The following is a 14,989-nucleotide window of genomic DNA, read 5'->3' on the forward strand; positions in this document are numbered from 1 at the left end:
CATTCAGGCTGGTTTCCCAAGTTGAAGGAGGAGAATTAATCATGAAAGGGTCTAGAGAAGCTTGGAGTTCAGAAAGCTTGAGGAAATCCTACGTAAAGCGCAGGAGAAGAGAACAGTCCCAGGGATGCTGGAGGACAGAGTAGGGACTGAGACCCAGAACGGAGGGGGTAGGTGATAGGAAGGGATAAGGGAGCACAGATGCCTCACTTCCTTTTTATATCTTTCTGATCTCTATCAGGAGAGACTTGTGGGAAATTACAATAAATAGGGACTTAGAGGAGCGTATTACTTTTTGGGAACAACATCAAAAAATCCCTTGAAACTTTAGTAAAACTGATCATGAGGATAAAAATTTTTAAGGCCCCATTTTTTTTTTTAAAGATTTTATTTATTTATTTGACAGAGACACAGGGAGAGAGGGAACACAAGCAGGGGGGGTGGGGGAGGGAGAAGCAGGCTTCCCGTGGAACAGGGAGCCCGATGCGGGGCTCGATCCCAGGACCCTGGGATCATGACCTGAGCTGAAGGCAGATGCTTAAGGACTGAGCCACCCAGGCGCCCCTTTAAGGCCATTTGTGTGTTCGCTGTTCTTACCCTATGTAGCAAAGATCTTGTTTCTCTGTGACTCCAGTGTTAGGTGCTATCACCTTTGCGTTCTTGTAGCACGTAAAAAATACATATAACTATTTGGATTTTTATTATTTTTAAGACACCAACACTTCTTTTTATTATTTATGCATACATGTATATCACACATAAGACCAAATGACTGAATTTGGCAGGGACCCTTAATATAGTAGGGCATGTGTATTAAAAGTCTAGATTACAGACCATCAGATCTTTCTTGTAGCATCGTAATTACTCATTTTGAGCCTCTCTTTCCCATTAGATGTAAGAATTCCATGGGAATGAGAACCATGTCTTATTCACATACGCAGTACCCAGTACTCTAGTACCAAACCCTGGCTTTGAGAGTACAAAAGATCTCGAATGGATGAACTGAATAATGGGAACAGTCTAACTGCTTAGTTGGTATGTGGTGTCTGAGTATTTCTTTGAAAATACTCTTTACTTTTACAAGTACTTGTGTGATGTTTGTTTTCCCCATGAAAGTGTACGCTCCACAGAAGGCAGCGACTTTGGTCATTGCTGTATCCCCAGTAGCAAGCAACATATCTGGCATGTATAGTAGAGCCTTGTATTTCTTGAGTGAATGCCTAAGGAGAGTTTTGACAAGAAACTAAGGAAGAACTGAAGAGGGCGTGAATGTGAGGTGAGTTGGTGTGCTTACCAACTAGTATATGAACCGTAGGGCAGCTAAGGAAATAAGCATAAAGTGAATAAATGAAACTGTGTGCCTTAACTTACTTACTTTAATATAGTTTACCCTGAGGTCTCTGTTTTTTAAGGCGTTTAGTATCTTAAACAATTGACTATAGATAATAGGAAAGAGGAAATGTGAAAAGTTAGTTATTACAGAGCATATAAAGGAGAAACTATGAATTCCAGGGTCTGACCTCTGTCATATCCTTTATTCTTTTCTTGTGAAACATTAATCATAACTTGTACTTATTTATATGTGATTTGCTGTCTGTTTCCCTGCTGGACTGAAAGCTTTATGGGCGCAGAGACCACAGGTGTATCTACCACCCAGCACAGGGCCCGACACACATTAGTTGTTTAGTAAACATTTATTAGATGAATGAAGAACCATCCCCATCCCAACTCTCAATCTGTATTTGGGTCGTGGTGCTGTAGAGTAACCCGGCAGCAGAACATGTGGGGTAATACCCTCTTCTGGGAGCACTCTTCACCTACTTTTAATCATATATTCTAAGGATGAAAGTAATGAGTACTCGGAGAATAGCCTTTGGTTCTAAGTGATAGGTGATGTGGTTTTATAACTTGGGTGTCACTAATTGATTTTTTAAGGCATATAGGATAAACCGAAATATAAAATTCACTGCTGCAGAGATGAGTATTTGAATTATTAGCATGCTAAGCTTCACCTAAGGCTAAAACCCACCCTGTTCCTTCTCTGATCTTCCCAGTGAAACAGATTTTCTAGTTTGAAGGTAGAGGTAGTGGTGTCTATTGCTGAATTAAATTGTGTTGGCTTGTTTATTGTAGGACTGGCACCTAAAGGTTATTGAGGAGAAAACAATGGATGAGTTACTAGGAGATCAGGCTTTGGAAATGCCCTTGCCGTTAGAATCTTCCTTGAAGAGGTCTTATTGAGCAAAGGATGATGCCAAGGGAGGGTTTTTGTTCTTTTGCTATCATTCCCATACTAATCTCCTTCCTATTCTTTTCTACTTCTCTCATAAATACTTCATCTCCCTATTCTAGAAGCCTTTGTGGAATCAGTAATGGATAAATATGAATAAGGTGAGAATAACATGCCAAGCTGCACATCTCCCTCCCCAGTGAAAACCAGTGGAAGCCACAGAGCTGGGTTTGAGGACACACCACTTATTTTTGGCTTTTCCTTCCAATCCTGATTGATCTGTTTGATGTGTCCATTTCTTCAGCATTACCTCTTGAATGCCATCAGTATACGCCCATGGTCTTTATAGGGCAGAAATATATGAAGTTTACTCCTTTACTTTGATTTCCCAAGAAGCCAGTTATTCAAACAGCAATTGATTGATCACCTTTGTTTGAAACAGGTAGAAACTTGATTAAGTCTGTGGGGAGTGGAGAACCTAGGGTTCCCCACTTTATGGTTTGGTTTCTTCTTATTCCAATCCTTTTTCTGGCAGGCAATTCAGTTGATTCACCATCCATCAGCTTTAAAGACATCTGTTTATCTATATATAGGCTGCTTGCACAGACCCATTTAGAAACAGATGCTATATTAAATTTGTGGAATTCAATAACAGTCAAAGTATAAAGACTTGTGCATGTACACAAATAGGTATTTTTGTTTGTTTTTTTTTTCCCACTTGGGGAGTGGAGAGGAAATCTAAATGGTGATGTATAACGAATAGAGAGATTTTGTCGAATTCCTACTCTTTTGAATCTCCTTGGTCTAGCACCGTCTAGGAGTATAACCATTTGAACTAGTGTCAGGCACTTCTTGGTGAGGGTGGATGTGCATTAAATGTATGGCCTTGAAATGTACTCCTGATTTGGGTACCTTCTTTAGTGAACATAGCACATATGGCTCTTAAGCTTTGTACTGAAAGTGAGTTATTAAATGGTTTCTTCTAAAATGAATAATCCCTCAACTGATAAATTACTGAACACTACATCTGAAACTAATGATGTACTATATGTACTATATGTTGGCTAATTGAATTTAAAAAAATAAAATGAATAATCCCTGAAGTTTGGAGACATAAAGGCATTTTATTTAGAGTGCTTAGAATTAAGAGGAATTAAGATAGACTAAGGAAAGGGGAAATTCATATAAATGTCTATTTCTTTGTAGTTGAAAGTTTTAGAAGAGGGATCCTTGCATCTGTACACAGCCAAACAGATCAATTCTAAAGTAAAATGATACAGAGGCTGACAACTATAATTTGGAGTTTACTGCCTAGGTCTTTTTTCTTGTCCTCCTAATAAACATTGTTCGAGTTAGCAGGAGAGAGTTTGCAGTGTATGAAAGTACATGCCTGCAGTCAGGTTGTGGCAGTACCCAAGATACTACTGATAAAGGGTGAATTCTATTATGTGAATGGGGAACTTGGTCAGATTTAAGATAAGCACGGAGTTTGGAGTTCACTGCTGAGAGGGGACAGGATGGAATTTTCATATAACTGAACTTTAATTTCATTTAGTTTTACAGATGGAAAGATTTGTTAGATAAACTTTCCTCTTTGAGCTAGACCTGTTGAAAAACAAAAGCTAAATCAACCTTTACTGTGTTCTCCATAAAAAAAAACTTGAATCATAGACTTAAATGTTGATTCTCATGGGGCAATAAGTTTTTCAGTCAAGAAGTTTACATAAGGGCGCCTGGGTGGCTCAGTTGGTTAAGCGACTGCCTTCGGCTCAGGTCATGATCCTGGAGTCCCGGGATCGAGTCCCGCATCGGGCTCCCTGCTCGGCAGGGAGTCTGCTTCTCCCTCTGACCCTCTTCCCTCTCGTGCTCTCTGTCTCTCATTCTCTCTCTCTCAAATAAATAAATAAAATCTTTAAAAAAAAAAAAAAAAAAAAAGAAGTTTACATAATATCCTTTATGGCCCTATCTGTAGATGGGTTATTTAGGAGGGCTGCTGATTGGTATTTCAAAATTATTTTTGGATAATGGCCAGAGTTTTCATCAGTTATTATTTCTTTGAAGTGTTCAGACATACTGAATTGTATTTAGATTTCTCTGTTCTCAGAAATTAAATCAATTTCTTATATTTAATCATTTTCTAATAGCTTATACTGGGCTTTAGAAACACTATATATAAGGGCGCCTGGGTGGCTCAGTCGGTTAAGCAACTGCCTTGGGCCCAGGTCCTGGGATTGAGCCCCACGTCGGGCTCTCTGCTCGGCGGGGAGCCTGCTTCTCCCTCTCCTTCTGCCTGTGGCTCCCTCCGCTTGTGCTCTCTCTCTCTCTCTGTCAAATAAATAAATAAAATCTTTAAAAAAAAAAACCCACTATATGTAAAAGATGACAAATATTTTCCTTTTTTTCCCATCTTTCTTTCTTTCCTCCAAGGAGATGTATGGCATAGTATTAAGTGCCCCACACTCTAGAATCACAAAGACCTGGGTATGAATTCTCATGCCAGCACTTTTGAGCTGTGTGACCTAAGGCAAAGTTTTAAAGGTCTGATCCTAAGCTTCCTTATGTGTAAAATGGAGATTATACCATTCTGATAGGGCCCCCTTTTTTTAAGTTAAAAGTAGGTCAGTCACTTAACACTGGGCCTGACACAGTGACACTCAGTGACTCCTAGTTAACTATTTGCATTTTATTGTTATTATTAGTGTTACTGCTAATCTGTGGTTCTAATTTATCTGAAATCAAATTCCTAGATTAGTTTAAATTTATTTTTACTGAAGTATCACTCAAACTCCTTTGACCCTAGCCTGAGCCACATCCCTTTTCTTCAGTCCCTTTGCCTGTCTCACCAGAGAACCAGCCGAGGTGGTCACATTCCATACCTCTCGTCTCAGCAGCATAGGCTCCAGAAGACCCTGAAGCAGTAGAGACGTAAGGAACCCACGTTCTGGGATCAGAATGTTTGGGTTCAAATTCTGTTGCACGTCTTATTAGTGGGATAATCTTAGGCAAATTACTGAATCACTCTGGGCCTTATTTTCTACCTGTAAAATGGGATTAGTAATGCCCCATGTCTTTCCATAGGGGTGTTAGATATATCTGAGTAACTTAGTTAAAACATGAGAGTACATAGAACGGTGTCTGGCATCGAGCACATCTTCTATAAATGTTACCACTAGTGTGGCTATTGTTTTATCCATTTATTCTGCAAGTTTTTGCTTTTAAGTGTTAATTTGTAAAAAAAAAAAAAAAATAGTAATAGTTATAACTTCCTCATAAGATCTCTCAGACTGTATTATCATTTTGAGATACAGTTCAATTCAAGAAACAATTATTAAATGCTTACTGTGTATTGAGTGGTATGTAGGGCATATATTAATAAGATATATTCTCTGCCCTTCGGGAGTTTATAAACTGGTAGGAGAGATGAGCTATATTCAGGGGATAACTGTCGCATAGGGCAAAATACTACTATACTTTTTATAACAGATAAAAGGTAGCTCACAGGAGGTCTAGAGTAATTCTGCATGCTTGGGGGTCAGGAAGGTCAGGATAGGCATTTCCAAGTGAAGTGAATAAACAGTTGGGCCAGTACATGGTACTTGAGGAAGAGTAGTTGGACAGCCTTGCTTGGGGCATTTACAGTGGGAGAAGTACTCCACAAGTAAGGTCATGAGCCAGGGAGCTGTCTGAGCAACATGGCAAAACTGTGGTGCCAGATACTTGTTAAGAGGAGGAGCGGGAGGGAGGTGGAAGAGTTGAAGTTGGCTCAAAAACTTTAGTACTAGTTTGGGGGTGGGGGAGTGCAGGGATTGCAGATCATGATTCCATTTTCTAAAGAGATAAGAAGGATGGAAAGTGGGTTAGGTTTTTGGGAGAAAGACAGGTTCTACTTTGGACCTGCTGAATTTGAGATGTAGTCAGGAGCCTCGTTATGGTTCTGCCATTCTTGGAGGCCTTCTTAAAAACTGCTCTCTGAGTGGAAAACGCAGGTGACCCTAAGATAATATGATTCCTAGTAGGTGCAGGTCTCCCTCAAATGTGACTTGCAGAGACCTTATAATTGAAGACTTATCACATAAGGGGACTTTCCTTGGCTCCTAACCCTCCTTCTCTGAACTTTTTCTCACCCTCTGAATGCAGGCCGTGCCATGGTCGTTCTGCATGTATGCAATGGTAATGCCCTTTACATTTCATTGGCATTTGAAATAGAGATCATTGACTTTTAACTTTAGAAAAATTCCTATTGAGTGTTTCATTAGGTGGTGTTGCCAGAGTCACCCTCCCCTATCCTGGGTGCGCTTTGACTCGTGTCGCTTGGTTGTTTCACCTCAACAGAAAAAAGCTCTAAGTGAACAATAAGAGGAAGACAAGAGTTATATTGATGGTAAATGTTTTCTGGTCTAGAGAAATGCATTGTTTGGTGAAAATAGGTGTAATTTTTAGATACAAAAGACAAGATTTTACAAATAACCAATACTTCCTGATCTATGTGAGCACGGTATCATTCACTGCACTCACGATGGTAAACACATGCTGCCAGGAAGACAGTGTAGAACATCTAGAAAGCTTTTCCTGCTGGGTGTTGGTCCTCATTATATTTCCTTTGAGTTAAGAACTTGTGTTTTTTTAGTCTTAGGAGGAGGATACAGTGTTGTAGGAGGTTTTGAGCAAGAGGCAAGACTTTGGTACTTTGTGGATTGTTATCGCCCTGCAAGACCCTTCGCAACTTCCTCTCGCCGCCCACAGCAGAATACGGAAACCCTGCTGTATCAGGCCACTTCTGCAATTACAGACAGTCACAATTAAAGGGATCCTTCTTTCACACTACACCCTTCTGTTCTGAGACTTTCTTTGTATTTGAAAATGTGTCTTTTGTGGTGGAATGCCCAACTGAGCCTCGGTCTCTTCTCTCTCTTTGCCGCCCTGCAGTGCTGCAGTTGAAGCTCCAGCAGCGCCGGACTCGAGAAGAGCTGGTGAGCCAGGGGATCATGCCGCGTAAGTGCCTCTGTCTCTCTCTCTCTCAGCATTTAATAGAGCTGCGTTTTCAACATAGTGTGTGTGCCTGGTGTGCCATGGGAAGCACCTAACAGCAAACAAGGGCAACAGGTTTCATTTGTCACTCTCTTTCTTGTGCTTTTCCAAGTTCAAGGACTTTCAATCACTAATAGCTAAGATACTGCCCTTATTAAGTTCAGTGAAACAAACAGCATTGGATTGAATGGTGCCATCGAACCATCCTTCGCTTTTGAATTGTACCTTTCAGGGGTTTCTGCTCCCTGTTAACACTCACTTCCCTTTATAGGAGGAGCAAATCTTGAGCTGGGGTATTGTGAGGAAGAACTACTTCTTGCATGTGTTTTGCCTCATGTTCAGGTTCTTGGGAAGAGAAAAAAATCCTTTTTCACCTGGTATTTTGAATCAACTACAGTTTTATTTAGAGTGAGATTCTCAGATACCCTGTGGCTGGCATGGGTGTGAGTGTGCTTGATGGGATTATTGCAGAGCTGGGCTTAGAAGGTGCACAACTATATTACTTGGGGAGAAATGAAACCAATATTGGAATCTGTTAGAAGTAAAAAAATTTGCTTTCAGTACCAACAGCATTACAAACTGAGTGGAAGCTGGAGCCAGCAAGATTTTGCTCTTTTTGACATTCTTTTTAAGGTCATCAGTACAGAGCTTAGGCTCTCCCTCTTCTTTCTTTTCTCTTGTGTGTTATTACTACTTGGACAACCCTATGAAGTTAAAAAAAAAGGTCCTACAACAACTTCTAGCTTCATAGTGAGAGAATTAGTGTTTTTCACCTTAACTCAGTGCTGACCTACTGCCACGGCGTTTTCCTAATCCTAATTCACTTCTTCATTCAGTTTATTTGAGAACTGGTGTGTGTCCTTGATGCGGCAAGAAAAATCCAGCTCCTGCTCTCAGGAGTTTTAGGTTTAAAAGGAGAATAGTGATAGTAAACAAGGAAACAAATAAGGTAATTTCAGAGCATAGTAAGTGTTACAAAGTAAATTAATCAGTTGGTGTGTTAACAAGTAATAGGAATGAGATGGGGTCACTTTGGATAAGATGATCAGGAAAGGCCTCCCTGAGGAGGAAATATTTGAGCTGAGGTCTGAAGGATGAATTGGAGTCAGCCATGCAGAAGCAGGCAAAGGGCCAGGGAGAAGCGAGAACAAGTGTAAGGGCCTAGTGCAGGCAAGAACCTGACGTGTTTGAAAACATCAAGGAAGCAGGTGTGGCTGGGGCCTAGTGAGTGAGGGGAGCCCCGGGACAAGTTAAGATTGGCAGGGTGGGCGGAGCGAGAATGAGGGCCTATCAACTACTCGGAAGAGGTGGATTTTATTTTAGGTACAATGGGAAGCCATTGAGGCCTTTTAATAAGCAAGTGAGGATGGGATTTGATTCATGTCGTGGTGATGGCAGGTCCATTTCTAAGAACTAGAACTGTATAGAAGGTGGAAGAAATCTGAGGTCTGTTTCTATCCTAAGCATCAGCCAGGAACTTAAGTCTCAAATTCAGCTTTTTATTTACTGCCATTAACTTCCAAACCATTTACCCACATTATGCTGCTATCTTCTCTGGCTTTCCAGTGAAGGACTTCCCACCCCCAACCCTAAAGAGTCAGACAGAGCAGGCTGCTTGTGTGGTGGATCAGTGATCTGATCAGGAAGGGCACTATTGTGCTTTACAGATCACTCCAGATCTGCCTCTCTGTAAACCCTTGTGGAGGAACGAGTCACCCAGAGTCTCATCTCCTTGTCCCTTTCACCAAGGACATCATGTGTTTATGTCTACGCTGTGTCCAGGGTAGTTAGTCCTGGAGAGATTAAAGAAATACCAGGCAAAAAAACACACAAGAAATATCAGGCAAGGTACCTGCCCTCAGACATTTAACAATTTGAGTAGCTAAAATTTACCCATATATAAAATAAGGAACAATTCAGCATCCTGTGGGGGTGCTGACTAATTACAGTACTAGTTCTGAGAGCATAACACTGTTTCTCAAGATCCGTGAGATGTTCAGGGTCTAAAAGCCTTGCAGAGAGGATGAGGGCTCTGCATTCCTGTGCCTGTCTTGTACTTGGTACCAGTGGTTACTAGAGTTCACTGCTTAATACGATTGATCGAGTACAGCCTCCCTGCTCAGCATTTCTTGTCATGTTCTGTGTTGTTAAAAGGCAGATGATGCTTCCATTATTGGAGTTATCTGCTTATACATTTCCCTCCAGCCATACTGTGAGCTCCTTGAGAAAGTATCTTACCCAGTGCCAGGCACTGAATGAATGAATCGAGACAGCCACTTGTAAAGTGTGATGTATGTGTGTGTATGTGAATGACAGACAGACAGGGACAGATACAACTCTCTTGTAAACTTGTTGGAATTCTGGACATTGAATTTGGAACAACGCTTCTGTTCTGTCAGGAGCCCAGGTTCTAAAATGTTCTGAATACCTAATTGTATATTCTGCACTGTTCTCTGTATCTGTGAAGTGAGAATAATTGCCCTTCCTGTAGGAATAGAAATTATTTGCTTCTGTGAAAAAACTGCATCTTCCTCCTACCAAGAGCCACCTTCAGCTATGGATACAGTCTTGGTTCTCAGCTTTTCTAGTGTGAAGGAAGTAAGTAGCAATCTCTTAGATTCTGAGAGAGAATGTTGATGCCTGCCAATAGTTTCAGGTGTGAAATTCCCTGTTCACCTACATACCAGGTGATACGCGGAGATAGGGTCCTGAGGTTCTTTTTTTTTTTTTGCCAACCCTGCACCCTGTGAGTAAATTCTTCCTCATCACAGCCCTGCACTCTCTACCCTTATCCTGTTGTAGTCTCCAACACCCTAAGCCCCCCTGACATCCCCACCACCTGCCATTCTCCACCAGCCCCACCTCTCACCCTCTATGCCACAGCTTCCAAAGAAAATCGAGCAGTGTTGGAAGCAGCTTCTAAGTGACCAGCAAGTAGTTGTTGATTGTTGGAGATTTGGAGGCCTGAAAAAGTAACATCTGGTTTGAAGGGTCTGCTTCCATTCCCATCTTGCTGGCCTGAGGAGTTTCTCTAAAGTGCATTTATATGTAAGTTTATTGTACAACTGAGGAAGTAGGGAGGCCCTGGAACTGGGGGAGAGGAGTGATGTAGTCATGGCTGTATTCTGCCTCATCATTTCTGTGTTTATATCCCTTTTATCAAATTCTTCTCATTCCAATCTTATTTATAGCTCTGGGAAGAAAACCCACCCACCTCATCTTCCAGAATACTCCTACACAGTTCCCATGCAGGACTGGCTTTCAGTTCTGACAGCATATCTGTAGGACACCATGTCTTCAGTGGCTCCCTTGCCTTCAGGGTTGTTCATGTTCTGCATATTGTTCAGACTTGAGGTATGGCCTTTCATAAAGTGCAGGAGATTAAAGACTCTCCCAATTCCTACATACCCCTCTCTGCTGCTTGATAAACTGTTCATGGCATCTAAACTATGGGGTATGGAAGTTGGTTTCTGATGTGTTTTTAAACAGGATCATTTCCCAGCATCTGTCGTTCTCCTCATGTAAACATGTGTCTCAAATTTAACAGTATATAAACCCTACCAAATATAGAGTGCCAGATAGCAGAGGATTACATATTCCAGGCCCTGAGTTTTCTTTAATAATGTCTGAAGCTCTGCATATCTTGAGGGAGAGGAAAGATGCCACAGATAGGAAGCTCGTGTTTGAGTCCAAAGATTAAGACCAGAAATGCTGCTGTACCCAGAATGAAGACTCATAGAAGACACGGGTCATGTGCGGTACACTCTGTTCTCAAACAGAGCTTTCCCTACAGCCTTTCTCTTTGACTTTTTAAAGGTGTACTAGGTCATAAGGTTTAGGTGAAAATGAAGAAAAATGTTCTGGCAGTGAGAGCTGCTACAGAGGAATAACCTTTTAGAGGAAAGCATGGAAGTTCTTCTGACCCAGACAAATGAGAAAAACGTCTCCTGTAATCTTTCTGAATATGAAAGAAGAACCTTGTCTGTCTCTTCCTTCTCAGCCTTTTGTTATTCTCTTGTGAATCCTTGAGAAAAGTGTAGAGTTGCATGTTTCTGTGCTACTGTTAACCCTCAGTTCACTGTTTTCCCATGTGCGTGTAGTGGAAACACCTGGGTACCTTGGCAAGCACGTGAAGAAATCATTAGTTTTGTCCGATAGATTCTCTAAGGACCTTGCTCCATTGCTTGAGTGAGCTTGTGTTTTCACTTTAAATGGCATTTCTGTGCACCCAGCTGGTGCCATTGGTGACGTTTAACCACCGAATGGTTAGAAGAATCCAAAGTGTGAGGGCAGCACAGTTCAGAGAGGGCAGCCAGTTGCTGTCAGTCCAGAAGACTCACAAACTCCCTAGCCCCTGAGAGGTGCTCAAACGTGTTGCTATGTGAAACAGTGAACAAATTGGTCGGCTAGTTTTGACTGGCTTGTAGGTATACAAATAGGCCCTGCATATCTCACAATGAAACTGTAAAGAATGGCTTTATGTAATGAATCCCCACCACTCTGTATTTTTAATAAACTTGGCTGTATCTTGACTCCCTAGCCCTTAGTTCTGCAGTTTGACCCTTTGTCGAGTTTCGGCTGTCAGTGTTAGCTAAGTGATGTACGTAGAGATAGCGTGGCCCAGTTGTAGCACTCATAGCTGATTTGTCATTTCACGGGGCCCCAGCGTTAGCTGGAAACCTGTTCATCTGATTATAGCAATCTCTGCACCAAGAAGAAATTTCTTTTAAACTCTGACAAGAGGATATTTAATGGCTTGAAGTGTTAGGATTGATTACTATGATCCCTTATCTTCTGAAGCTAAATTTCTTCTTAATGATATTTTTATTTGTAACTTGAGAATTAGTACTTACATCCTTCTTCACCAAATGTCCAAACTGAGTTTCCATATTCTCTTTCCTTAGTATATATGGATCAAATCCATTTTGGTAAAGCTCTTTTAAAACTGATTTTTGTTTTTATAACCCCTGAGAGGATAAACCAACTTCCTGAAGCCCCAGAATTTCTTGTAATGAGAAAGAGGCTGTAATTTAACTTTGTCCTCTAGTAACTTGGGGATAGCATGGGATCTTTCCCCCAGGTTACTAGAATTCAGAAGAACTAACTACGGGGCCACCTGGCTGGCTCAGTTGGTGGAGTGCACAGCTCTTCTTTTCTGGGTTGTGAGTTTGAGCCCCACGTTGGGTGTAGAGATTACTTAAAAATAAAATCTTTAAAAGCTATAAAAACAAATGGGTGCCTGGATGGTTCAGTTGGTTATTAAGCATCTGACTTTTTTTTAAATTTTATTTTATTTGAGAGAGAGAGAGCATGAGTGAGAGAGAGCGTGAGCGGGGGGAGGGGCAGAGGGAGAGGGAGAAGCAGACTCCCTGCTGAGCAGGGAGCCCGATGCAGGGTTAGATCCCAGGACCCTGGGATCATGACCTGAGCCGAAGGCAGACACTTGACCGACTGAGCCATCTAGGCGCCCCAAGCGTCTGACTCTTGATTTCGGCTCAGGTCATGATCTCAGGGTTTTGAGATTGAGCTCTGCGTCAGGCTCCGCACTGGGTGTGGAGCCTGCTTAAGATTCTCTCTTTCCCTCTCCCTTTGTCCCTGCCCCCCGCCCAAGATAAGATAAAATAAAAATAAAAACAAAAGAACTAGCCATAAGACCAGCCCTGTCCAATAGCACTTTCAGCAGTGATAGAAATATTCTGTAACACTAGCCACTAGCCATATGGGCTGTTTGAGCATTGGAAATGTGGCTAGCTTGAGTGAAGAGCAGAATTTATAATTTAATTTAATCTTAATTAATTAATTTTTTTAAAAGATTTTATTTATCTATTTGACAAAGAGACACAGCAAGAGAGGGAACACAAACAGGGGGAGTGGGAGGAGAAGCAGGCCTCCTGCTGAGCAGGGAGCCCGATGGGGGGCTTGATCCCAGGACCCTGGGATCATGACCTGAGCCGAAGGCAGATGCTTAAGGACTGAGCCATTCAGGTGCCCCTAATTTTAATTAATTTAAATAGTCACATGTGACTGGTGGCTATTGTATTAGTGTTTTAGTTTTAGACCTTATTGTGCCACTTAGGAACAAGGTGACTTTGGCAACTCTGTTAACTTTTCTGAACTCAACTTCTACTTTTATAAGAAGGAAATAATAACCCTTCTTACCTACTCCACAGAGTTAATTTGGAAATAAATGAGGTGATATATGGTTCATGCTTTTGAAACATAGTTGGGGCGCCTGGGTGGCTCATTCAGTTGGTTAAGTGTCTGCCTTCAGCTCAGGTCATGATCCCAAGGTCCTGGGAATAAGCCTGGCATCGGGCTCCCTGCTCAGTGGGGAGTCTGCTTCTCGCCCTTCCTCTCCCTCTGCCCCTCTTCCCCTGCTCATGTTCTCTCTCTCTGTCTCAAATAAATAAAATAAAATCTTTTTTAAAAAAAAATGAGAGGAGCATTAGCTTGGCTCTACCCCCTCCCCCCCACATATATCTCATTAATGTCTCTCAAAACCAGTGTTTCGGAACACGAACTATTTTTTTTTTAATTTTTATTTATTTATTTGACGGAGAGCTGGAGAGCGGCAGAGGGAGAGGGAGAAACAGGCCTCCTGTCGAGCAGGGAGCCCGATGGGGGGCTTGATCCCAGGACGCTGGGATCATGACCTGAGCCGAAGGCAGTCACTTAACCAACTGAGCCACCCAGGTGCCCCCAGGAACTATTTTTCAATAAATAAAATTCTTCTTCCATTTTTCTCCCTACCCACAGATTAAAAAACAGTTGCTGAAAATTGTTAAAAATCAAAGAACCACTGGACAACATGGTGTTCTGTTAAGATTGTTCCTATTTTGGTCATATATTAACAGGACTATCATTTTATTAGCTTACTGTCTACATGGCAGTGGATGTTTCTTCTTTAACCTCTCTTAAACAAAACAAATAAATGTCTGGGTTGGAAATAATGTTTTTTTAAATTTCTGGGCAACTTGCCAAGAGACAGAAATGTTCACCAGTGGGGACACAGTGGTGATTCCAGGGCAGATGAGGGTCTGGTGTGAGGCTGAATTGCCCTTTACTTTTAAAACTTAGATTTAAGATGACAAAATCATAGGCTTCAAGGAAATGTCATTTGTCTTGTTTTAAGTGAAGTGTTTCAGTGTTCAAGACTTATGCCCAAGTGGTTACTTTGTCTAGGTGGGGGCTGGGGTGAGAGCCGATCCTCACCCGGGCTTCCATCATTTCCCATTTGCTCCAGTCCACTTGGGAGTTGCTAGAAGCCCTGTGGTAGTCTCTGTGGCCCGCGTCCCTTTCCAGTAGGAGCCCAGAAAAGGCGTCCCTCAAACCCCGCAGTTTGCCCACTGCCTCTGGTCCAGTCCGTGCCCTCAGGCTCGCGCTTCTTCTAGATACTGACCCTCACAAATGTTCCTGTGATCCATTTGGCTCTTTTAGATACATAGGTATCTTTCCATAAAAGCGCTAGTTGCCTATTTCTTTTTTAAAAGTTGAGATCGAATTGGGGCACCTGGCTGGCACAGTCAGAAGAATGTGACTCTTGATCTCAGGGTTGTGAGTTTGAGCCCCATGTTGGGTGTGGAGATTACTTAAATAAATAAATATTTTAAAAATAAAATTTTAGGGACACCTGGGTGGCTTAGTCGGTTAAGTGTCTGCCTTCGGCTCAGGTCACGATCCCAGGGTCCTGGGATCAAGTCCTGCATTGGGCTCCTTCCTCAACAGGGAGTCTGC

The 14,989-nt window shown here is 41.9% G+C and overlaps 1 protein-coding gene across 7 annotated transcripts in view; it reads left to right on the top strand.

The window, feature by feature from the left end:
* The window catches only part of MRTFA (myocardin related transcription factor A), a 196,412-nt gene that overhangs the window by 149,337 nt on the left and 32,086 nt on the right, over positions 1-14,989 (top strand). For all 7 annotated transcript variants that reach the window (XM_064590573.1, XM_045872474.3, XM_054506798.2 and 4 more), the window contains one exon: positions 7,154-7,219. In XM_064590573.1, the coding sequence (XP_064446643.1) occupies positions 7,213-7,219 (7 nt within the window). In that variant the 5' untranslated portion in view covers positions 7,154-7,212. The remainder of the gene's footprint in view (positions 1-7,153; positions 7,220-14,989) is intronic.

This window comes from Mirounga angustirostris, unplaced genomic scaffold, assembly GCF_029215605.1.
Source record: "Mirounga angustirostris isolate CCGP_5_RB_7025 unplaced genomic scaffold, mMirAng1.0.hap1 SCAF_5, whole genome shotgun sequence".
NCBI classification, from domain to species: Eukaryota; Metazoa; Chordata; class Mammalia; order Carnivora; family Phocidae; genus Mirounga; species Mirounga angustirostris.